The 24,080-nt window shown below is 32.2% G+C and overlaps 1 protein-coding gene across 2 annotated transcripts; it reads left to right on the top strand.

Moving 5' to 3' along the window:
* Window positions 1–1,195: 1,195 nt before the first annotated feature.
* LOC111699940 (uncharacterized) lies at window positions 1,196–18,768 on the top strand. Of its 2 annotated transcripts, none has more exons than XM_023470735.1 (16): window positions 1,196–1,290; window positions 3,710–3,826; window positions 4,507–4,573; window positions 5,326–5,401; window positions 7,901–8,009; window positions 8,863–8,915; window positions 9,016–9,125; window positions 9,175–9,234; window positions 9,461–9,575; window positions 11,607–11,693; window positions 11,761–11,819; window positions 12,427–12,535; window positions 13,124–13,248; window positions 14,747–14,796; window positions 18,007–18,071; window positions 18,456–18,768. In XM_023470735.1, exons 1-16 carry the CDS (start codon window positions 1,209–1,211, stop codon window positions 18,480–18,482), a joined length of 1,311 nt encoding a protein of 436 aa, XP_023326503.1. In that variant the 5' UTR covers window positions 1,196–1,208; the 3' UTR covers window positions 18,483–18,768. The 2 variants fall into 2 exon arrangements, with proteins under 2 accessions (XP_023326503.1, XP_023326504.1); XM_023470736.1 differs by lacking the exon at window positions 1,196–1,290 and adding an exon at window positions 1,482–1,565.
* The last annotated feature ends 5,312 nt before the right edge of the window (window positions 18,769–24,080 follow it).

Raw genomic sequence — 24,080 nt, 5'->3', positions numbered from 1 at the left:
CCATGGGCTCTCAATCCCCTAAAAATGGCAAATTTGCAAAAATCAAAATATTTAATGCGCAATCAAGTTATTAGGCAAAAAATGCGCAACAAAAAATTGGGCAAATTGCAACAAATTATACATTTTTGAAATGTGCAAGAACATGTGTAAAATTTTTAAAACCTAAATGTGTATTCAAGAAAAACTGAAAATGTGCAAATTCCCTTGAAAGGCAAAAATCTGTGCCGAATTTCGTTGCAATAATTGTTCAATCTATTCGCTTTTGTTATAGGCTTTCAAAAGAGCTATAAAAATTGAAATCCAATGACTGGAAGTAGGTCTAAATATAGATTTTGTCTGGTATAGGTACAAAAAGGTATTTAGGCAGTAGGTATAAAAGCCCAGCTTTTAGCCTTTAGTGATGGGCATGTGTTAGAAAATTCAGAAAATTTTAGCTTCCTAGCTCTAATATTTTTTGAGTTATCGCAAAAAAACGATAGGGGAGGGTCAAATTGAGCCTCCCCACCCCCCATGATAAAAAGGATTAAATGGGTATATTAACACTGCGCATTCTCTGTGTTTCATGATCTTAGGATCATTTTAATTTATAATCGGAGTCCTAACAGTCATCTTCATATTCCACAGTTTTATGTGCCCCACTGCAGTCTGCACGGTGGCAAATAAAACAGAGAGTAAAAAGAAGATTAGAGAAAACCCAGGTCGGAACACGAAAAAGATTAAGTATTACAGAGCAAAGAGAAATAAAAGGAAAAGATTAAAAATAAAAATGAGTAAATTTTGAACAGAAAAAGAAGGGATCGAAGAGCGCTAGAGAGAGGAAAGAATAAGATGAGAAAAAAGAAAAAGAAATTAAGAAAGAAGATTGAATTTAACTTTAATGACAATTTTGTTATAAAACTAATTTGATTTGACGTGTATTATAAGTATACAAGTGTTTTTAAAGTATACAAATAGATTTCGATTTAAAAGTGTTTTTTTTTATAAAAATGAAAAAGCTTTTGAAGCATTTTCTATAATTATTAATATAGCTAAATTTACGCAAAAATAAAATATATTTTTTTACGAAAATAGTTTTCCTTGAAATAGATTAAATGTAAAATTGTCAAAATATAGAAAACAAATTAAATGTTTGTATTGCTGACAGCATAAAAGAATTCTATTTACAAGGTCTGGTAGGAAAAAAGTCTAGCTTTTTTTTAAATTGTTAAATGTGTATTAGTTCAGCTTTGACTGGCAAAATGTTGGCTGGAGTTTGTCTTGTAATATTTAGTATTTCTCATGTTCATGCTGGTAAATATTTCTCATGTTCATACTGGTAAATATTTCTCATGTTCATGCTGGTAAATATTTCTCATGTTCATACCGGTAAATATTTCTCATGTTCATGCATGGTAAATATATCTCATGTTTATGCTGGTAAACATTCTCATGTTCATGATGGCAAATATTTCTAATGTTCATGCTGGTAAATATTTCTTATGTTCATGCTGGTAAATATTTCTCATGTTCATGCTGGTAAATATTTCTTATGTTCATGCTGGTAAATATTTCTCATGTTCATGCTGGTAAATATTAACTAACCTTTGATTCGCAAGATAAACCTTATAAGACTACCTGAAACTTTCTAATTCGGACAATTTAATTGTTTGAATTGTCCTGTTCTGGATCTACACAGGATCAATAAGACGAACATTTTAAAGCTTTGGAGTACCATCAATGTAAAGAAAAGAATACGTCCAGTCGTCTCTTAAGGCTTATCCTTTTTGCGTAACACTTTATATTTTAGTTCTTAAAGCACATTTCTTAATGAACCCAGAGACTGATTCCAAACCAAAAATATCACGAAATAATTGAATTAAAAAAAGATCGGCAAACCGAAATAATAACAGATGAAAATCCTGCATGTACATTAGGTACATTGTACAACGCACGGAAAACTAGCTAGAAATTGGTATGTACAAGCTATATCGGGATAATGGGAATTGAGTCTTTCACAATCTCAGATTTTCTAATCCCTACATCTTTGCAAGCCAATGTCAAAGATTTTATTTTTAAATATGAATTTTGTTTTGATTTATAATTATTAGTTTGAGTTTGAAATATTACAGGTTTACACCATATCAGATATAGGAATTCGACCATTTTAGTTTGTGACAAAGACTGAATTCCTTTAGTCAATCTTTGATCTGAAATTTGAAATCTATGAAACAAAGCTATGATGAATTGCTCTGGCTTTAACATTTTAAACGTATAGCCAGACAAAAAAGTCTGTCTTTTTTCTTGATGGCTTAAATGACGACTTTCTGTCACTGTTGTTTGTTACTGAGCGCAAAGATTTAACCAGCAAGATGTAACTTGCCATCCCAATTTCGTCGAATAAACGTGAATCGTTTTTAAAGCAAAAGTAATAAAACTCTTTTAGTTTAAGGATTGTTGAATTATAGACCAAAATACGATTGAACTAAAAATTGGCATAAAAAAACACGAAACCATCTATAGATTGAGAGATTTGATGTCAACGTCATGTCATTTCATTAAAAATGTATTTTAAATTTTTTGAGACTGAATCTTCATTTACGGTGTTTGACTTCACAAGTGTTTAATTGAAGTATGAATGTTTTAAAAGTTCCTTAATGCCCATACTTTCCTTCAGTTATATTTTTTAACACCAGACTAATTTCCTATCTAATTTAAAGACGTATGGAGTCCAGTTGCATAGACTGTATAAGACACTTGATAAGTTTAATTAATACTTGATTTTAATTTCAGATATTTATAAACGTTAATTGCAGAAATATATCAAAACTAACTGACTTAGACTAAAATAGAGCAAGGAACTGATTACATGACTGAAACTCACATTTTCCAATTCCTCACCCTGGTATAACCAGGCTGAGAATTGAAATGCGTTCGGGACTTCAATACGAATTTAATCGTGTTTTGGTTCATAATTCAACCATCTTTAAACTCATGAAGTCGTTTTCTTCTACTTTTTCGTTTAAAAAAAGCATCTGCTGACAAAAAGTAAAAACGAGAACAAGGAAAAAGCCCATGTTGATCGAAAATCAAAGGACCGAAGTGTTAAACCTGGCTTTCTTATAACTTTTCAGCCGGCTTTTTAATCTAGTGATATTTTCAACATCGACTATTAAAGTAAACAGAATCCATAGTTAATTAAATGGTTTATGGCATCAGGTTGCAAAATATAAGGATTGGATAATTCGACATTGAGCCGTTCATTAACTTGTGCCACAAATTTTGATTGAAAAGTGGGAAAAATGTTCAATAAAAATAATATCAGTTTATTTTAAGAACAAGTAGTTGCTCTTTTGTTAAATAGGAGATGCCCTTGGCATTTTAAAGTTCCTGCAATCCTGGAGCACAAAGTATGGTAAAATGAATATTTACATGTGAAACGAAAAGGAAGTGAGGAATGTCGAACTTTTTATAAATCTGATAGAGTTATCTATCACTCCTTCAGAATTGTCAAATTTCCCTTTGAAAGTATCTCATCAAACGTTGATAAGATACTTTCAGTACAAATTTGTTGTACAAATTTGATAAAATCTCATCAAAATTTGATAAAATCTTACAAAAAAAACATTGATCAAATATTGCTCTGATAGAATCTCATAAAACTTTGATAGAATCTCAAAAACTTTGATAAAATATATGTATTTTCATTTTAGAAGTATTTCCAAATCTTTAGATTGCAGTGTTAACCTGGACGGTTTGACCGGAAAGTATCCCCCACTTCTGCTGCAGGGTCACCAGTTTATATATCCAACTTCTGTAAACCAACAGGGGCAAAGAACTATAGATATTGGTAAGAATAGTTTATATATCCAACTTCTGTAAACCAAGAGAGACATAAAACTATAAATATTGGTATGAATAGTTTATATATCCAACTTCTGTAAACCAAGAGGGGCAAAGAACTATAAATATTGGTAAGAATAGTTTATATATCTAACTTCTATAAACCAAGAGACGCATAAAACTATAAATATTGGTAAGAATAGTTTATATGTTAAACTTCTGTAAACCAAGAGGGGCATAAAACTATAAATATTGGTAAGAATAGTTAATATATTAAACTTCTGTAAACCAAGAGGGGCAAAGAACTGTAAATATTGGTATAAGAATAGTTTATATATCAAACTTCTGTAAACCAAGAGAGGAATAAAACTATAAATATTGGTAAGAATAGTTTATATATTAAACTTCTGTAAACCAAGAGAGGAATAAAACTATAAATATTGGTAAGAATAGTTTATATATTAAACTTCTGTAAACCAAGAGAGGAATAATTATTAAACTTCTAAAATAAACAAAAGAACAATATTTATTGGTTTTAGATTTTAAGGACGTCAATTGAAAACTATCTGATGCCGTAAACCTTCAAAACTGAATTTATGACGATAAAATTAGAAAGCTTGCATCACATTTTGATTCCAATTTCCACTATTTTCTTATTTTGATTGAGTTTGAAAACGAATGTTACAGATGAGGGAGGCGAGTTGGAGCTGTACTGCCATGGAGATATCAGATATGAAGATAGTACTTACGTCAGGTAAACTCAACATAGGAAATACAAGTTAAAAGTTAAGAAACAACAAAAAAGAGAAGTTGTCAATAATTGTTTAATACTTAACGATTTCAAGATTTTGACATTTTAGAATTCGTTTTTTTCAGACCTTTTTTAAAGAAAAAAAATTCGCTTTCATTTACACTCTTCACAGAAACATTTCATATGAGACACCTTTATCCAAGGTTTAAAGCATAAGCTTCTACGTATCATAGAAATGAGACAATGAGACATTGAGACATTGTTTCTATGATTAAACAAATGTAGATTAAAAGAAAACGATAAAAAATTTATTCCACAATTTAGCATACAAACATGGGTTAAAAACATGGTGATATTTCCAGAATAATTCAATGGCGGGAAACCAGGAGAGCTCATTAGGTTTCGTTTTTAGACTTTAAAAACAACCAAACTTAGTGCAAAAATAAAATTTTCAATTTAAAGTATAATTTTATCGACATTTTGCATAAAATAAGATTTTAAACTACAAAAAATGACAAAACTCAAAAATTAAAAGGACCTACCTTCATTCAATAAACAACGAACTAAAACTAAAAAACGTCTTATTGTTTTTTTTTATTTTCAAAAACCGATCTTTTTCAAAAGAGTGAAAACGATTCATTCCTAATCCCAAGACAACATTTTAGTATCTTATCAGATGCACATTTTTCTAAGGGATCAAACTCTTGCATGTAAAGTCACTTTATTCCAATTTAGAATACTATCCTTGTATTTAGTGTATCTGGACTACCCAAGCAGAAAAGTATAGTTCTGACCTGTTCACAAGGAGTATTTTACTATGCAGAAGATCAGGTAGAAGAACTAGGAGTATTTTACTATGCAGAAGATCAGGTAGAAGAACTGGAAGTATTTTACTATGCAGAATATCAGGTAGAAGAACTAGGAGTATTTTACTATGCAGAGAATCAGGTAGGAAAACTAGAAGTATATTTTACTATACAGAGAATCAGGTAGAAGAACTGGGAGTATTTTACTATGCAGAAGATCAGGTAGAAGAACTAGAAGTATTTTGCTATGCAGAGAATCAGGTCGGAAAACTAGAAGTATATTTTACTATACAGAGAATTAGGTAGAAGAACTGGGAGTATTTTACTATGCAGAAGATCAGGTAGGTGAGCTAGAAGTATTTTGCTATGCAGATAATCAGGTAGAAGAACTAGAAGTATTTTACTATGCAGAGAATCAGGTAGGAGAATTAGGAGTATTTTACTATACAGCGAATCAGGTAGGAGAACTAGAAGTATTTTACTATGCAGAGAATCAGGTAGGAGAACTAGAAGTATTTTACTATACAGAGAATCAGGTAGGAGAACTAGAAGTATTTTACTATGCAGAGAATCAGATAGCAGAACTAGGAGTATTTTACTAAGCAGAGAATCAGGTAGGAGAACTAGAAGTATTTTACCATACAGAGAATCAGGTAGAATAACTAGGAGTGTTTTATTATGCAGAGAATCAGGTAGGAGAACTAGGAGTATTTTACTATGCAGAGAATCAGGTAGGAGAACTAGAAGTATTTTACTATGAAGAGAATCAGGTAGGAGAACTAGGAGTATTTATTATGCAGAGAATCAGGTAGGAGAACTAGAAGTACTTTACTATGCAGATAATCAGGTAGGAGAACTAGAAGTATTTTACTTTACAGAGAATCAGGTAGAAGAACTAGAAGTATTTTACTTTACAGAGAATCAGGTAGGAGAACTAGAAGTATTTTGCTATGCAGTTAATCAGGTAGGAGAACTAGAAGTATTTTACTATAAAGAGAATCAGGTAGAAGAACTAGGAGTATTTTACTATGCAGAGAATCAGGTTGGAGAACTAGGAGTATTTTACTATACAGAGAATCAGGTAGGAAAACTAGAAGTATTTTACTATGCAGAGAATCAGGTAGGAGAACTAGAAGTATTTTACTATACAGAGAATCAGGTAGGAGAACTAGAAGTATTTTACTATAAAGAGAATCAGGTAGAAGAACTAGGAGTATTTTACTATGCAGAGAATCAGGTTGGAGAACTAGGAGTATTTTACTATGCAGAGAATCAGGTTGGAGAACTAGGAGTATTTTACTATGCAGAGAATCAGGTAAAAGAACTAGAATTATTTTACTATACAGAGAATCAGGTAAAAGAACTAGAAGTATTTTACTATACAGAGAATCAGGTAGGAGAACTAGAAGTATTTTACTATGCAGAGAATCAGGTAGGAGAGCTTGGAGTATTTTACCATGCAGAGAATCGGGTAAGAGAACTAGGAATATTTTACTATACAGCGAATCAGGTAGGAAAACTAGAAGTATTTTTCTATGCAGAGAATCAGGTAGGAGATTTAGAAGTATTTTACCATACAGAGAATCAGGTAGGAGAACTAGAAGTATTTTACCATACAGAGAATCAGGTAGGAGAACTAGAAGTATTTTACTATACAGAGAATCAGTTAGGAGAACTAGAAGTATTTTACTATGCAGAGAATCAGGTAGGAGAACTAGAAGTATTTTACTAAACAGAGAATCAGTTAGGAGAACTAGAAGTATGTTACCATACAGAGAATCAGGTAGGAGAACTAGAAGTATTTTACTATACTGAGAATCAGTTAGGAGAACTAGAAGTATTTTACCATACAGAGAATCAGGTAGAAGAACTAGAAGTATTTTACTATACAGAGAATCAGTTAGGAGAACTAGAAGTATTTTACCATACAGAGAATCAGGTAGGAGAACTAGAAGTATTTTACTATACAGAGAATCAGGTAGGAGAACTAGAAGTATTTTACCATACAGAGAATCAGATAGGAGAACTAGGAGTATTTTACTATACAGAGAATCAGTTAGGAGAACTAGAAGTATTTTACTTTGCAGAGAATTAGGTAGGAGAACTAGAAGTATTTTACTATACAGAGAATCAGGTAAGAAAACTAGAAATCGGGATTCGCCCTCTTTGCATGAAGGGTCACTTGAAATTACACGTACAGTATTAAATTAGGGTTACGTTAGCAAACTTGTTGAGGTTAATGTTTTATTAGATTTACCTTATGTTACCAGACTTAAGTTAGCAAGCAGATTTTTAGTATTATCGTATAAGAGTTAGGAAATCAAACATATTTAAGTAATTTTACACATTTAAATTAACAAGCAGATTTAAGGTAGAAAACATAATCAAGTATATTTTAATACTGATTTTAGTTTGTAAGAATAGATTTAAGTTTGAAATCTGTTTTTAGTCTTAATGAAGCCGATTTGGGTGGAAAAAATATTTTAGTTTTGAAAAAAAAATGTTTTAAAAAAACTTGACGCAGGTGAAAGTTGAGTCTTCGACATGTAACCGACGACAGGAACCTCATCTCATCAGAACTAATGAAATATGTTCTCCGGAGGGTGCAGACGGTAGAACCAGTAACCTAGTAGGTAGGTTGGCATTTCTTCAATTCTCAAGTTAAACACGAAATATGTGAAAAAATTTTCATATTTGAATATAACTTCTGGAAACCATGCAAATATTGTTTACTTTGTATTCTGTTGAGTAATCCGAGTACAGGTTACTAAATTGCTCTCTGTTTAGATCTTGTCCGAGTAGAGATTACTATATTGCTTTCTGTCTAGATCTTGTCCGAGTACAGATTACTATATTGCTCTCTGTCTAGATCTTGTCCGAGTACAGATTATTATATTGTTTTCTGTTTAGATCTTGTCCGATTATAGATTACTATATTGATGTCCGTCTAGATCTTGTCCGAGTACAGATTACTATATATTGCTCTCTGTCTAGATCTTGTCCAAGTACAGATTATTATATTGCTCTCTGTTTAGATCTTGTCCAAGAACAGATTATTATATTGCTCTCTGTTTAGATCTTGTCCGAGTACAGATTATTATATTGCTTTCTATTTAGATCTTGTCCGAGTAGAGATTATTAGATTGCCCTCTGTCTAGATCTTGTCCGAGTAGAGATTATTATATTGCTCTCTGTCTAGATCTTGTCCGAGTAGAGATTACTATATTGCTTTCTGTCTAGATCTTGTCCGAGTACAGATTATTATATTGCTCTCTGTCTAGATCTTGTCCGAGTACAGATTATTATATTGCTCTCTGTCTAGATCTTGTCCGAGTAGAGATTACTATATTGCTTTCTGTCTAGATCTTGTCCGAGTACAGATTATTATATTGCTCTCTGTCTAGATCTTGTCCGAGTACAGATTATTATATTGCTCTCTGTCTAGATCTTGTCCGAGTATAGATTATTATATTGCTCTCTGTCTAGATCTTGTCCGAGTACAGATTGGATGGAAAATTGGAACAAATTTTATTGAACAAGTAAAAAAAGCAAACTAAGACTAAATCATCTTTAAAATGTTTTTTTTCTAAATATATAAATTTTATTACTTCGACATAATCTTGACATTTATTTATATAGATTCAACTTTGTCATGATGAAGCTAACTACGGAACAATCTGGACAAATCATACTATATATGGGAAAAGTATTGAGCACAGAGATATTGATGAAGGAAGACCATCTTTCAGGTAAAATTTTGAAGTTTCTAGTTTAGTAAGTAATTTTGCTTCCTTCCAGAGCTGACAATTCCTATCAGAAGAGATTCTACACCTGGTATACCAGTACTAAACTTAATGAGTAAGCTATATATTTTTTGTTTATTTTTCTTGGTAGATTAATTGGAAAAATTATGTTAAATACATTTTAACAATTTGATTATTTTTAGAGCATATTTTTTCGCAAAACTTTGCTAGAGTAAAAATTGGTTGCTCAGGGGAACAGACTTTAAAAAATTTGAAAATGGGCCCATTTTTGGCCATAACCTTCACTTTTACAGCATATTAGCAAACATTTGTATATTTAGGCAGTACTCTAAGCGAACTCAAGGATATACCGTATCTAAACTGTTGGGATCTAACATCATCAATTCAGTTCCATTGATTGAAACTGGGACTACAGGAAGCAACTACTTTGCTAAGGTATTGTGGACTACTTTTTTATGTGTTTAAAGATCTAATTTTTTAATGTTAATATCTTTAAACGTAATGTCGTGGATCTTTGATAATTCAGCCTAAACCTATACTAGATCAAAAAGTCAAAATATAAGATATTAAAGGTTAACACCATGAGATTGCAAAGATATAGTGATTATAAAATGAGAGTTTAGGAGAGTTATTTGATTTGTTTAAATCCCACATCAGCTTCATTGTAGTCACGATTAGCAATGATCTATAAAATACAACAAGATGCTACTTACTTCTTCATGAATATATTTTAGGGGCATCTATCTCCAGATGTAGCATTCATCTTTAATATACACCAATATGCTACTTACTTCTTCATCTATCTCCAGATGTAGCATTCATCTATAACATACAACAAGATGCTACTTACTACTTCATGAATATTTTTTAGGGTCATACTCATCTATCTCCAAATGTAGCATTCATCATTCAGCAGGATGCTACTTTCTACTTCATGAAAATATTTTAGCTAGGGATATCGTTTTGTTTTCGAAAATGAAATGATCGTTTTTGAAAACGATCAAGAAACGAAACAAAAAACGATCGTTTTCAAAAATAATTAACAACCCTATATGTAGCATTCATCTATAATAAACAAGATGCTACTTACTACTTCATGAATATATTTTAGGGTCATTTATCTTCAGATGTAGCATTTATCTATAATAAACAATAGGCTGCTACCTTCTACAATATGAATACATTTTAAGGACATGTATACTCAGATGTAGCATTCATATATAATTTATGTATCAAATAATTATATCTTTGTATTGTGTAAATTTATGACCATTCGTTCTGACCGACTCTACCATCGGTCAACTTATTTTTACCTGTTCCATTAAGATCCAAATATAGTTAGTTCAACACAGACCAACGCTACACTGGAAACGCATGACCCAATTGCAGGAGTGAAAACAATGCTGGAGCAGCCCAAGTTAGCAGATGAGACACAAGAATACTTGCAGGCATTGCAAGAGGAAGTGACAGCCAGAAGAAGTAACCTACGGACATGTATCTAAAAATTAGGGCTTCATTTGGGTATAAGAAAAAATGTTAGACCTCACCAGGACACCCCTAAATATGATGGAAACATGGAAACAAAGTTCGAGTGGTGCCAGAAACTGGAGATACATTTAGATAACCATGAGTGGGAATCAATCCCAAATGAGAAAGTGATAAACATGCTGTTGTCTAGCATCATAGGGACAGCTAGACAAGAGAGAGTGCTGTTGCATCCTTCCGGGTTAGCATTCGCAAACTACGAAACAGGAGAATTCTTCACAAAACTGCTGAAGAAGTGTTTACAAGAGAAAGATGAGAAAGGCCAGAAACAGGAAGTTGTAGGAAGATGATATTATGGGTCCAAGCATACACTCCAGCCAATGGAGCATGGCAGAGTTAAAAAATCCATGATTATTGGGTAATGCGGAACTGAAGAAACCATGCATGTTTTCATTCCAAAGGATATACAACACAAGAATGAATAAAAGCATTAATAGATCCTCAGTGGGTCAACTTGAGGACCTAAAACACAGACCCATGGACTTCCTCACAAGACATGGCAGGCCTGAGGAGCACATATAGTTTTGAAAAGGCAGGAAACAACCCGAGGTCCGATGAGATGTTGAAGACAGAACAAGTGCCTGTGAATGTTAATGCAATGCCTGGACTGAATGAGTCGGAGAATGAAGAGAAGGAAACATGGGGTGATGTCAACACAGCTACTTACCACTTTATCAATGTATTTTAGGGTCATCTCTCTCCAGATGCAGCATTCATCTACAATGTCCAGCAGGATGCTACTTACCACTTTATCAATATATTTTAGGGTCATCTCTCTCCAGATGCAGCATTCATCTACAATGTCCAGCAGGATGCTACTTACCACTTTATCAATATATTTTAGGGTCATCTCTCTCCAGATGCAGCATTCATCTACAAGTCCAGCAGGATGCTACTTACCACTTTATCAATATATTTTAGGGTCATCTCTCTCCAGATGCAGCATTCATCTACAATGTCCAGCAGGATGCTACATACTACTTCATGAATGCTGCTCCGCAATTCCAGGTACAACTAAAAATAACGTTTTGAAAATAAGAGAAAAGTTAAAAAGTGAAGTTTAATATCTTTTAAGGCCTTTAATAATGGAAACTGGAAAGCTTTGGAATACAATGCAAGAGACTTAGCAAGCAGGTACAATATAATTACTGAAAGGGACTGTAGATATAATTTCAAGGTGATATCTCGTGATATAGAGTGTCTGATATTCACAATTAAGGTTTAACTGAGTAACAATAAGGAAGTAATTGTTACTTTTCTATCTTCAAAAGATTTAAACACTAATAAGTTTATTCATTATTTCTGAAGCATAAATCTGCAAAACACTTCAGAAACCACTTTGGGAACTAATTAGAAATCTCATTCGTTCTTGATCAGACAGAACTAAGGGTACCGTTGTAAATCGGAAGTTGAAAACAAAATTTTGGTCTATTTTGGGATAGGAAGATGGATGGGGGGGGGTCTTCTCCCCCCCCCTCTTTATAATTTTTCCCTTAGAGTTGAGATAGGGGTAGATAAGGGAGTGTGATAAATATCCTTTGTCCAAGTTTTCAAAACAAGCTTATTAAAGAAAATATACCTCTAACTTAAATGGTAAGGGTACGTACTAAATAAATCAAAAACAATGTAGTTCCAATAATAGAAAATTTATAAGTTATGGAGAAATAAACATCAAGGGGTGGAACCCCCCCGACCCCCCCCCCCTCCTCGTTATAAGTTTAAGCAGAAAATTAAATTATAGGTCTGGACGTGATCTTTCCATTCATACTGGAACATTTGGAGTTCTCAGCTATACTGATGTAAACAACGAGGACGTTCCAATTTATCTCTATATATCAGGAGAAACAAGGGTACAGTACTTTTAATTAATGTGAAGTATAATTTTTTTAGTTGATTTTTAAGTGCTCATGATTGATCTTAAATCAAATAAGGAGCAATACTAATGACATTTATTTAGTCTTATTCTAACATTCATAGTTCCCTCCAGCTCATTTAACTTGTCCCTGCCATAACCGACTCTTGAATTATGTCATTTAAAGATCTTTTTTTAATTGTTCTTGTTGTCCCTTTCTTTAATTTATATAGGAATTCACTTCCGGGCACCATGCATTTTAGGGGTCTCTCGCGTCCTATGCAGATAAACAAAATATGATATGCGACCAGAATCTAAGAATCAAAGGATCAGTTAAATAAAATTGAATGATTTCTGCATCTTCGTGTTTTTGCAAATTTCTCACAGCTGTAAGCAACAACAGGTTTTATATTTTTTCCTAATGACAGACTCAAAGAAAGAAGTAAAAATTGTGGCGATCTATATCAAATTTAATTCGGATACTGCATTCATTGTATTGTTTAGTATATCCCTGCCCCCCTGTACTACTGGAAGGTTATCCATGATCCATCAACTGGTTCTGCTGATGTATTTATTGTATTTTTAGTATATCCCTGCCCCCCTGTACTACTGGAAGGTTATCCATGATCCATCAACTGGTTCTGCTGCTGCATTCATTGGTCTCAACAATCCACATGCTACAGAACAACCAGAGGAGCTTTGCAATAATGTGTAAGATTTTCATTGGACTTAAAATAAGTTTTCTGTAGAAAAGAACTAGTAATTAGTATTATATTTTGGAATCCTGGAGCTCAAGTCCTTTAACATTTCAAACTATGATTTCTGAAAGATCAAACAGTTAAAGTTTGATATATCAAAGGTTTACCCCATCAGGTAGCAAAGATACATTGGATTAGTATTTAGGATTTGGGGCAAAAATCTGTTTCTTAATTAAAAAACATTAAAATCAATACGTTACACATTTACATTATACAATGATTTCTGAAGAAAAAAAGATGGCAGACTTCCTTTCAGAAAGTTTACAAATTCTTGAATCTTCTCTTTTAAAACATTGCCATTTTTTCCAGTATTTTTCGATGATCAGATATAATCTTAAAATCGTCCCTCAACAATTATATTTAAGTCGTCCCTTTGACTATGATCTTTAAGTCGTCCCTCAACAATGATCATTAAATCGTCCCTCAACAATGATCTTTGTGTCGTCCCTCGACTGTGATATTTAAATTGTCCCTCAACAATGATCTTTAAATTGTACTCATGAAAAAATGATATTCAATTAAATTTTTGAATTTTTTTTGTACAGGGTGACCTGTAAAACATGAAAATCTAAAAAACTTTGGTAATTCATAATTATTTAATTATTTCAAAACTTTACTTTTCATGTTTTAGTTGTTTAGATCTTTAAAAGAAGATTCCAAAAATATCTTTAAATTTTTTCTAGCAAAAAAATTGACAATTTTATAGATTCAAAACTAAATTACAGGGTGTTCTTTTGGGTTTTTTCCGAATTCAAAATCTTGTTTTTTTGGGTTTTTTAAAATTGAAAATGAAATAAAAAACCCAATTTTGAAGTTACGTCAAAAATAAAATATGTTTTGAAAACAGGAAATCCTAAGGAAAGCGCAGGAAAAGACAAGACAACATTTTGTTTAAGAAAAAAAGGCACTTTAAAAAAAGACCTCACCCGGTCAAAATTGACCTTCTCGTCACTAATGGGTTAAGTCGTCTCTCGACTATGATCTTTAAGTCGTCTCTCGACTATGATCTTTAAGTCGTCCCTCGACTATGATCTTAAAATCGTCCCTCGACTATAATCTTTAAATCGTCCCTCAATAATGATCTTTAAATCGTTCCTCGACTGTGATCTTTAAATCGTCCCTCGACTATGATCTTTAAACGTCCCTCAACAATGATTTTTAAATCGTCCTTCAACAATGATCTCTTTAAGTCATCCCTCGACTATGATCTTTAAGTCGTCCTTCGGATTTTTTTGTTTTGTGGGATACACTGTATTTTTGAGGACATAATGATATCTCAGTCGGTCATTATCTAATATCTAATAAATTAGTCGTAACAAAAAATTGTTAAAGGGATTTATTACCAAATCAGAATGCCAATAAAGGTTTAGACACAATTTAAAAAAATGATAAAAATAAAGAATTTTCTGATAGTTTAAATAACAAAATCTGTTTAATTTTCAAATTATTAGATGTGGTGAAATGAGCTGGGTTGATTGGAGCATCACTGAACTCGACTCAGGTTTTTAATATTAGCATTGTAGAAAAATAATTTAGTCTATTTTTCCCAAAAACTTTTTTTTCGAAATTGGCAAATTACTTGATTTTAAATCTAAATATTTAGGGGATTAAGAGGTAAGAAATGGCTTCACAAATGTCTTTTTAACTCTCTTATGAATTCTGTCTCCTTTGAAAACCTTTTTAGCTCGCAAAATACATACTTACTAATATTATCGGGAGTTCATAGACAAGTTACTGTATACAGTTTCATGTACTGTTCTAACAATGTAGTGTACAGAGCTGGGAACTTTAGAATGGATAAACTTTAATCCTGACTTCTTGATCCGAATATCCACTGTGGAAACTTTTCATTTTTTGTCCTAATCCACTCTTTTTCTCTCTCCTTGGATATCCGTTAATTGTTTCCTCCAATGAGAATATTTCTGTTCTCTCATTGGTTGCCCGCTTTTCTCTGATTGACTGCTACAGTTTCTCAGATGATTAAATATTAATTTAAATTTTATTTTTTTCATGCACTTTTAAGAAAATCTTGCAAGATTATGTTACTCTTGAGATTATCAAAAAGAGATTATCAAGCATTAATCCCGATATCCTCCATTCTAAAGTTTTCAGCTCAGGTTACATATACTGTTCTAACAATGTAGTGTACAGGTTACATGTACCTCGTGGATTTAACGGTTCTGTTAATATATCAGAAAGCTATGGCTTTCGATCACAATTTGAACAATTATGCATAATATTTAAGCCTTTTTTTTAAAATACTCACTCGGTTAGTCCGGGGTGGTACTGTTCTAACAATATAATGTACAGGTTACATGTACTGTTCTAATAATGTATGTACAGGTTGCATGTACTTTTCTAACAATATAATGTACAGGTTACATCTGTTCTAATAATGTATTGTACAGGTTGCATGTACTTTTCTAATAATGTAATGTACAGGTTGCATGTACTTTTCTAACAATATAATGTACAGGTTACATGTACTGTTCTAATAATGTATTGTACAGGTTGCATGTACTTTTCTAATAATGTAATGTACAGGTTACATGTACTGTTCTAACAATATTATGTACAGGTTACATGTACTTTTCTAACAATATAATGTACAGGTTATATGTACTGTTCTAATAATGTAATGTACAGGTTACATGTACTGTTCTAACAATATAATGTACAGGTTGCATGCACTTTTCTAACAATATAATGTACAGGTTACATGGAGCACTGTTCCTATAATATAATGTACAGGATACATGTACTGTTCTACAATATAATGTACAGGTTACATGTACTGTTTTAACAATATAATGTACACGATACATGTACTGTTCTAACAATATTATGTACAGGTTACATGTACTATTCTAGCAATATAATGTACAGGTTACATGTACTGTTCTAACAATATAATGTACAGGTTACATGTACTGTTCTAACAATATAATGTACAGTATACATGTACTGTTTTAACAATATAATGTACAGGATGCATGTACTGTTCTAACAATATAATGTACAGGTTACATGTACTGTTTTAACAATATAATGTACAGGTTGCATGTTCTGTTTTAACAATATAGTGTACAGGATACATGTACTGTTCTAACAATATAATGTACAGGTTGAGGTTACATGTACTGTTTTAACAATATAATGTACAGGTTACATGTACTGTTTTAACAATATAATGTACAGGTTGCATTTTCTGTTTTAACAATATAGTGTACAGGATACATGTACTGTTCTAACAATATAGTGTACAGGATACATGTACTATTCAAACAATATAATGTACAGGATACATGTACTGTTCTAACAATATAATGTACAGGTTACATGTACTATTCTATCAATATAATGTACAGGATGCATGTACTGTTCTAGCAATATAATGTACAGGATACATGTACTGTTCTAGCAATATAATGTACTGGTTACATGTACTGTTCTACAATATAATGTACAGGTTACATGTACTGTTCTAACAATATAATGTACAGGTTGCATGTTCTGTTTTAAAAATATAGTGTACAGGATGCATGTACTGTTCTATTAATATAATGTACAGGTCGAGGTTACATGTACTGTTTTAACAATATAGTGTACAGGTAGAGTTGTTAATTGTTTTTGAAAACGATCGTTTTTTGTTTCTTTTTTAATCGTTTTCAAAATCGATCGTTTCGTTTTTGGAAAAAACGATCGTTTTTAAAAACGACTCACTCGTTTTGACCTTTTAGAAAACGATCGTTTTTTAAAAATCGATTTGTGACCGTTTTTTATACGATTGTTATTTAAAAACGATTGCTTTTGAAAAAACGATCGTTTTTGAAAAAAAAAATTTATTGACAATTATGTTAACAATCGTTAACGAAACGACGAAATTTATAAAAATGGTCGTTTTTGGAATAACATTCGTTTTTGAAAAAAAAAATACATGCAACTTTATTGAATGTCGTCTTACATGAAGTTAAAAGTTGTGGGGGAGCTAAAACTTCTTGATATTTTTTTAAAAACTACTCAATGATAATTGTACAGATGCCCTTCAGGTCGGTTTCCTCTCTTCGTTAACGATCGTTAACGAATGGTCGTCGTTAACGATCGTTAACGAAGGGTTGTCGTTAACGATCGTTAACGAAACGATCGTTTTAAAAACGACCATTTTTGAAAACCGAACTTTTTGAAAAAACGATCGTTTTTAGAAACGATCGTTTAGTTTTCGATTTTTCATCGTCGTTTTCATAACGAAACGATCGTTTCTCTAAAAAAATGAAAACGTTAACATCCTTATGTACAGGATACATGTACTGTGCTAACAATATAATGTACAGGTTACATGTACTGTTCTTATACTATAATGTACAGGTTACATGTACTTTTCTAACAATATAATGTACAGGTTACATGCAGCACTGTTTCTATAATATAATGTACAGGTTACATGTACTTTTCTTATACTATAATGTACAGTTTACATGTACTTTTCAAACAATATAATGTACAGGTTACATGCAGCACTGTTTCTATAATATAATGTACAGGTTACATGTACTTTTCTAACAATATTATGTACAGGTTACATGTACTGTGCTAACAATATAATGTACAGGATACATGTACTGTTCTAACAATATAATGTACAGGTTACATAAACTGTTCTTATACTATAATGTACAGGTTACATGTACTTTTCTAACAATATAATGTAAAGGTTACATGTACTGTTGTTCTGTAGAAGACGCAAGGAAAGCCATTCCTTCTATTCCAGATATTCAGGTCTGACTTCATCTTAATTTTTTTTCAATTCAATATTAAAGTGCTTTTAGCTAAATATGTTTGCTTTTCTAAAGTAAAATCCAAAACTAATTTACAAAAAAGTTACAAAACTACCCTATAAACCATGATCTGAGTAAAGTTGAGAAAAATTTTATTGTTTTCTAATTTTGAAAAGAAATCAATTCTGTCCATTTTCCTCCCTGTCCCCGGTCCATAAACAAAAATATCACTTTTTACGGATTTTAGAATGGATATATCAATAATTTTTTCTCAGAAAACCGGTTTAAAGGGTACCATTGTTAATCCGACAAGTAACTCTTTAAATAAAAAATTGCTAGAAATTATTTCGCAATTGTTTTAATTTATATAAACTTATTATTTCAGTCTTCTGGGCTCATTCAGATGGAGTAGTAACAGATTGAAGAACACTATAGAATTTGTTCACTCACCTTAAACTTTCATGTTATTATCTTTTATATTTGCAACCTGATGTCGGAGAACTTTGATATTCTATACTATAAATTCTGATAGATAAAACTTCATTGGTTTAAATTATCAGGTTGCAAATGTATAAGGATTAGCAAATAAGAGTTTGAGGCAAGTGTTCAGTTCCTTTTGTTGCAAAAAAGTGTAAAGTGTACAGTGTACAGTGTACAGTGTACAGTGTACACTTCTTTAATAAATTCATAGCAAAACATCTCTTTTACTTGCTTTTGGTTGAAAAATGTTGAAACAGTTTAGTTTAACAATCCCAGGATGTATTCCTGGTTTAGAATTTGAGGGAATCATTATCATATAAATTGATATGTTGGTTCTCTACACTTATATTAGCCAAATCCGAAACTTTATCCGATTGTCTAAATAATAATACCATACATACACTTTCACGAAAATGGAGATGGGGGCAGGCAAGGTGGGGTAGTTTTGGGGGGTCAGGGGAGGGGGGTGACTGGTTTTTGTCACAATTCTCCTCTTAAAATGCATTTGTCTTGTGTTTCAAGGTGAGAATGGACAAAATGAATATATTCTGATAATCATTTCATTTACAAACATTGTATGAATTGTATCTTGCATTGAAGTTTAATGATTTCAATTCATAATTACTTTTCAAGTTCATATATTTATCCTTGAATAGATCCTGTAAACCCGCAATATATTTAGTTGTCGTCTTTGTTACAGCGAGCTATTTCGGAAGAAAAACATATATTTTATAGCAAAAGCACAAGAAAGCACAGCGGTTTTGGGATAATATAAATATAGAAATAGATTCTAACAGCCATATAGGGAATATTTAGGGGCACCGGCAGCACGCCAAAGCCTTAATTTAATCAGAGTAGCGTGTTGAAAACTCATATTTTAAGAGTTTTCAATGAAATAGCGTGTTTTCGGTCGAAAAATTCTTACCTAAAGCATAACATTTAAACAACTTAGAGACTTCTCTCTCAAAAAAAATTCTTAAGCGGCCTTATTTGACATAAATATGAGGTTTATGGAATAAATTCATTTTGGCGGACCCTCCCATAATACTCACTGTGTGGGGGGGGGGGGGTTAATGGTTCATATTCTATACAGATATTGTTTTTATGCACAGTGAGAACCATAAAGTTGTGGAAAAAGAAGAGAAGTGTTAGACTCCATGATTATTATTTAAAATATTCTAAGGAATTGAGTTTTTGCCACACACTCAAATTTTATAATCCCTACATATATATCGGCTACCTGATGGTATTATCCTTTGATATTTCAAACTTAGATTTTTTGAACTAACAGAATTTATAGTTCGAAATATTTAAGGTCTACAACATTGGGCTGCAAAGAAATAAGGATTAAAAATCATGTTAGTGACAAAGACTCAATTCCTTTATACGAAATACAGAGATTGTGCAGTGTACACCTGACATTGAATTAGTTAATGCTTAAATCAAATACACAAAAGACTGGTTTAAATGTCGTCTTTCTATTTCACTGTTTTATGGGTTCCACTGTAGATATAGTAATGTGAAGAATGTGACAGGGTTACGGTTCCCCCGAAAAGAATATATTTCACTAGTCCGAAAAATGAAGATCTTCGAAATATATCTCTTGGTCTTCACTTTTGTATTTTGACAGATTTAAGAGTAGTTGAGAACTAGACATAGTTTTAAAGATATTAAGGGCTTACATTTCTTTTTCTTTAGGGAGGGGGGGCCGACCCCCCCCACTGATCCAGGAGGGGGATGAGCCCCCATAGCCCCCCCCCTGAATACGCCTCTGGATGATAACATAGATCTGTTTTAAGAAATTTACAAACATATTTTAAAATGGAGTGAGATTTGAAAGAACAAAACTAAGCAGTTTTAAAGATAAATTCCTTTAGAATTAGAAGTGCCAGGCAAATCAAATAGTATTTACATATAAACTACATAGAAACGTACAAAAAATTTTGATTTTAAATCGTGAAAATTTCGAAGTTCTATCTGAAGACGACATTTACATGGGTCTTTAGTCTATTTTTTCTAGTCTTTACTTTCCAAACGAAATCTTTTCATGAAATTATTTCCAAACCAAATAAAACCTTATGGCCCAACCTGTCGTCGTTTCCTTAGTCTGTTCCACTTTAGTGTTTATTCACTTTGCCTCTGACCCCCCTTCAGTAAAAGTAAATTCAACCTAAAGTCTGACCGCGTCTACCTTGTTGCACCGGCTAGTCCTATTGAGTGTCTCCTTTATTTACCCAATGTCCGGGTAATACAATACAAACTAGGACCGGAAAGGTTGACCCGGCTCGTAAATTCAAATGGACTACAGCTGCCAGTGAGTATGACACATTTTTTAGAATTGTTAACACAACTAAGCCTATCTTTATCGTACAGGTGTAAATTTTTAAAGTTTTTTTTTAATTAATTCCCATTAATTCACGTTATAAATTTCAAGGATTAACCACGTACAAAGGATGAAACTTCAAAGACGACCTTAAATCTTTTAAACTAAATATCTAATAGTTGAAGAATAGTTTTTCTGTCTTAAGTATTGCATCCTTTGATGGTATGTACAGGGTTACCCACAAAGGATGAGACTTCCGAGAAGTGTACGGTATTTGATTAGTAAGTTTATCTTGCATTCAAGAATTAATTTAAACTTTGTATCGTCATATTTGAGTTTTAAGCTGTCTTTACAGTCCAGAGCCCGTTCTCTCTATAAATAGTGGTCGCATAGTTCACGTACTTTGAGGGACGATAGGTTGGCCGCTAGATGTCTCATGCTAAATTCTTATCTGTTAGATAGATAATTTCTCCGTACACTTGACGACTAATATAGGAGACGTCAAGCTGTAGACCAATGTAGTTTTTGGAAGGAACGGCCTCGATACTTGTTGGTAGGGTTTCCACCGGAATTCCGGGTTACGGTTTACGTACGGAAATGATCCGGAAATTTTTTCCATTTCCATTATGGAAAAGGTTCCGGAAATCTGGAATTTCGGAACGATTTTTTTCCGTAAACTGGAAACTTCCGAGACGTTGTTCTAGAATTATTGAACGTTATGGAAAAAGGTTCCGGAAAACGTTGAAGACATTTTAAACTTATGTAAAAGATAAAACCAGTAAGTAATACTATCTACAGAATAATGAATGTGCGCCTGGTGTAGCTGTATTTAGAGTAATACCACTGTGAATTATCATGAAATAATATAAATCCTGACTGCCATGTCTCCAAATAATTTCATCTACAGAAAACTGTGGAAAGGAAGAAGACATTTATAGCAATCCTTGAGTCTAATTGATGTTGTTACAAAGCAAATAGGTTAAATAGTAACTTATAAAATCACTTTTAAATTGGTCTGTATACAGTTATAGTTTATACTACGTAATTGCATTGTCTAATGTTCATTGAACTATTTAGAGTCATGATTTAAGCCTAAAAGTCGTCCTCCTATTCCAGAGTTTTCTGGTTCTCACTCTATTTATATACTTTGCTCGTCTGTTTGTTTGTCCGTTTGTATCCAATAAACGTCCAAACAGCTGAACCAACCGAGCCCGACATTTCTGAGGCAACTCACATGGCCCAGGGGAAAGTTTAAAACTAGTTAAAAATTTATGCGGGAAAAAACGTCGAAATTTATTATTTTTTTTAATTCACCAGTTTAAAGCCTTCTTGTTTAAGCGCCCGAAAAAATCCCAAAAGTACTTTTCCCCTGAAGCCCCTCTAGCATTAACATTCTATTCTGTCCCAGCACTTAATACAGTTCTAACAAAGAAAAGTTAAAATTCTTAAAAATAAAGTTTACAAGTTAACTAAACAAATTCAGTTTAACATTAATGCATTCTTCCTAATCTGTAGAGAGAAAACTCAGCTCAAGAGACCTTTGCTATTCAAGTTATGTATTATACACTTTTAAACCATGCACATACTTTAAGTTTAAAGGGATTGATTTCTTCTTTGAAAATACAAATAGTACACGCACCTCTGACCCAAAGTGAATAAATACTAAAGTGGACCAAACTCATAGTTGGATGACGACATTTTATGTCCCAAGTATTTAGAAATATGTATATACATATATAAATTGGTCTGTATACGAAGTGTACAGTACAACAGAAGTTGGACTCCCTTTGTTTTCAAACACAGACTTAGAATTTCTATTTAACTTAAATATAGATTTTAGCCATTTTACTGCACAATAAATGATTTCAGACAGCACAATAATGCCTGCAAGCATAATCTGTAAAACAAGGAATGCACAATTTGTGATACCGAAAAATGAAGATCTTCGAAATATATCNGCAAATAGGTTAAATAGTAACTTATAAAATCACTTTTAAATTGGTCTGTATACAGTATAGTATATACTACGTAATTGCCGTGTCTCATGTTCATTGAACTATTTAGAGTCATAATTTAAGTCTAATAGTCGTCCTCCTATTCCAGAATTTTCTGGTTCTCACTCTATTTATATACTTTGCTCGTCTGTTTGTTTGTCCGTTTGTATCCAATAAACGTCCAAACAGCTGAACCAACCGAGCCCGACATTTCTGAGGCAACTCACATGGCCCAGGGGAAAGTTTAAAACTAGTTAAAAATTTATGCGGGAAAAAACGTCGAAATTTATTATTTTTTTTAATTCACCAGTTTAAAGCCTAGTTTTATAAACTCTTAAATATATGGTTCATTTCATGATGAATTATAGTGAAATATTTGTGAATATAAAATTGTAGAACTAAATGCGTATTTTATGTATGTCAACTAATAAGTTTTAACTTTTAATGTTTTTAACATTGCGTTCTATGTCTAATATTGTGTTAAAATTTCCGGTTTACGAAATGGAAACTGGAAATTTTAAGGTTTACGTTAAGTAAATCAGAAAAATTTCCGGTTTACGAAATGAAAAACTGGAAATTTTACGGTTTCCATTCCATAAACCGGGCAAATTTCCGGTTTACGCAACGTAAACCGTAAACATTCCGGTTTCCATTTGATCCGAATTATCCCGGAATTCCGGTTTACGCAACAAATTTCCGGATCATTCCATTTCCAAATTGGAATTTTTTTTCCGGAAAAATAGAAACCTTACTTGTTGGTAACCCTGTATAAAATAAAAATATTCAGTTTTAAGACGACATTTCAAACATTCTTCTTAACACTTTATACTGGTATACATTGGTAGTGATGGTAAATAACTTGGTTTGTTTTCAATTTTTAAAATTTTTTTTTGACTTTTTAAAAGGGATACTGTGAACTGTTAGCACCATAGATTTTCAAAATTACGTTTAAATATACGACGATATTTTTAAAATTTCACTCAGATCAAGGTACTTTTACAGTTTTTGACATATTTAACTGTTTCACAAAGATCGGACAAGTTGTATCGAACTTGTTTATTCTAATGATTTGGTTTCTCTACACTTAATGCATGTAACCCTGAGAAAAGATAAATATTTACAAAAAAACAAAAATTTCGTTTTTCATTATATTTTTTCATAGTTTTGTAACACTAATATTATTGCATAGTTTTGTAATACTAATATTTTTGCA

This window comes from Eurytemora carolleeae, unplaced genomic scaffold (assembly GCF_000591075.1).
Source record: "Eurytemora carolleeae unplaced genomic scaffold, Eaff_2.0 scaffold384, whole genome shotgun sequence".
NCBI classification, from domain to species: domain Eukaryota; kingdom Metazoa; phylum Arthropoda; class Copepoda; order Calanoida; family Temoridae; genus Eurytemora; species Eurytemora carolleeae.
This window is presented reverse-complemented; position numbering and strand designations above follow the sequence as displayed.

What these genes read in the sequence shown, in the direction of transcription:
- LOC111699940 (XM_023470735.1), top strand. Translation starts at nt 1,209, where the DNA reads ATGTGTATTAGTTCAGCTTTGACTGGCAAAATGTTGGCTGGAGTTTGT. An exon ending in TATTTCTCATGTTCATGCTG is followed by an intron (nt 1,291 to 3,709) that starts GTAAATATTTCT and finishes CCAAATCTTTAG; the next exon opens with ATTGCAGTGTTAACCTGGAC. An exon ending in ATATATCAGGAGAAACAAGG is followed by an intron (nt 12,536 to 13,123) that starts GTACAGTACTTT and finishes TTGTATTTTTAG; the next exon opens with TATATCCCTGCCCCCCTGTA.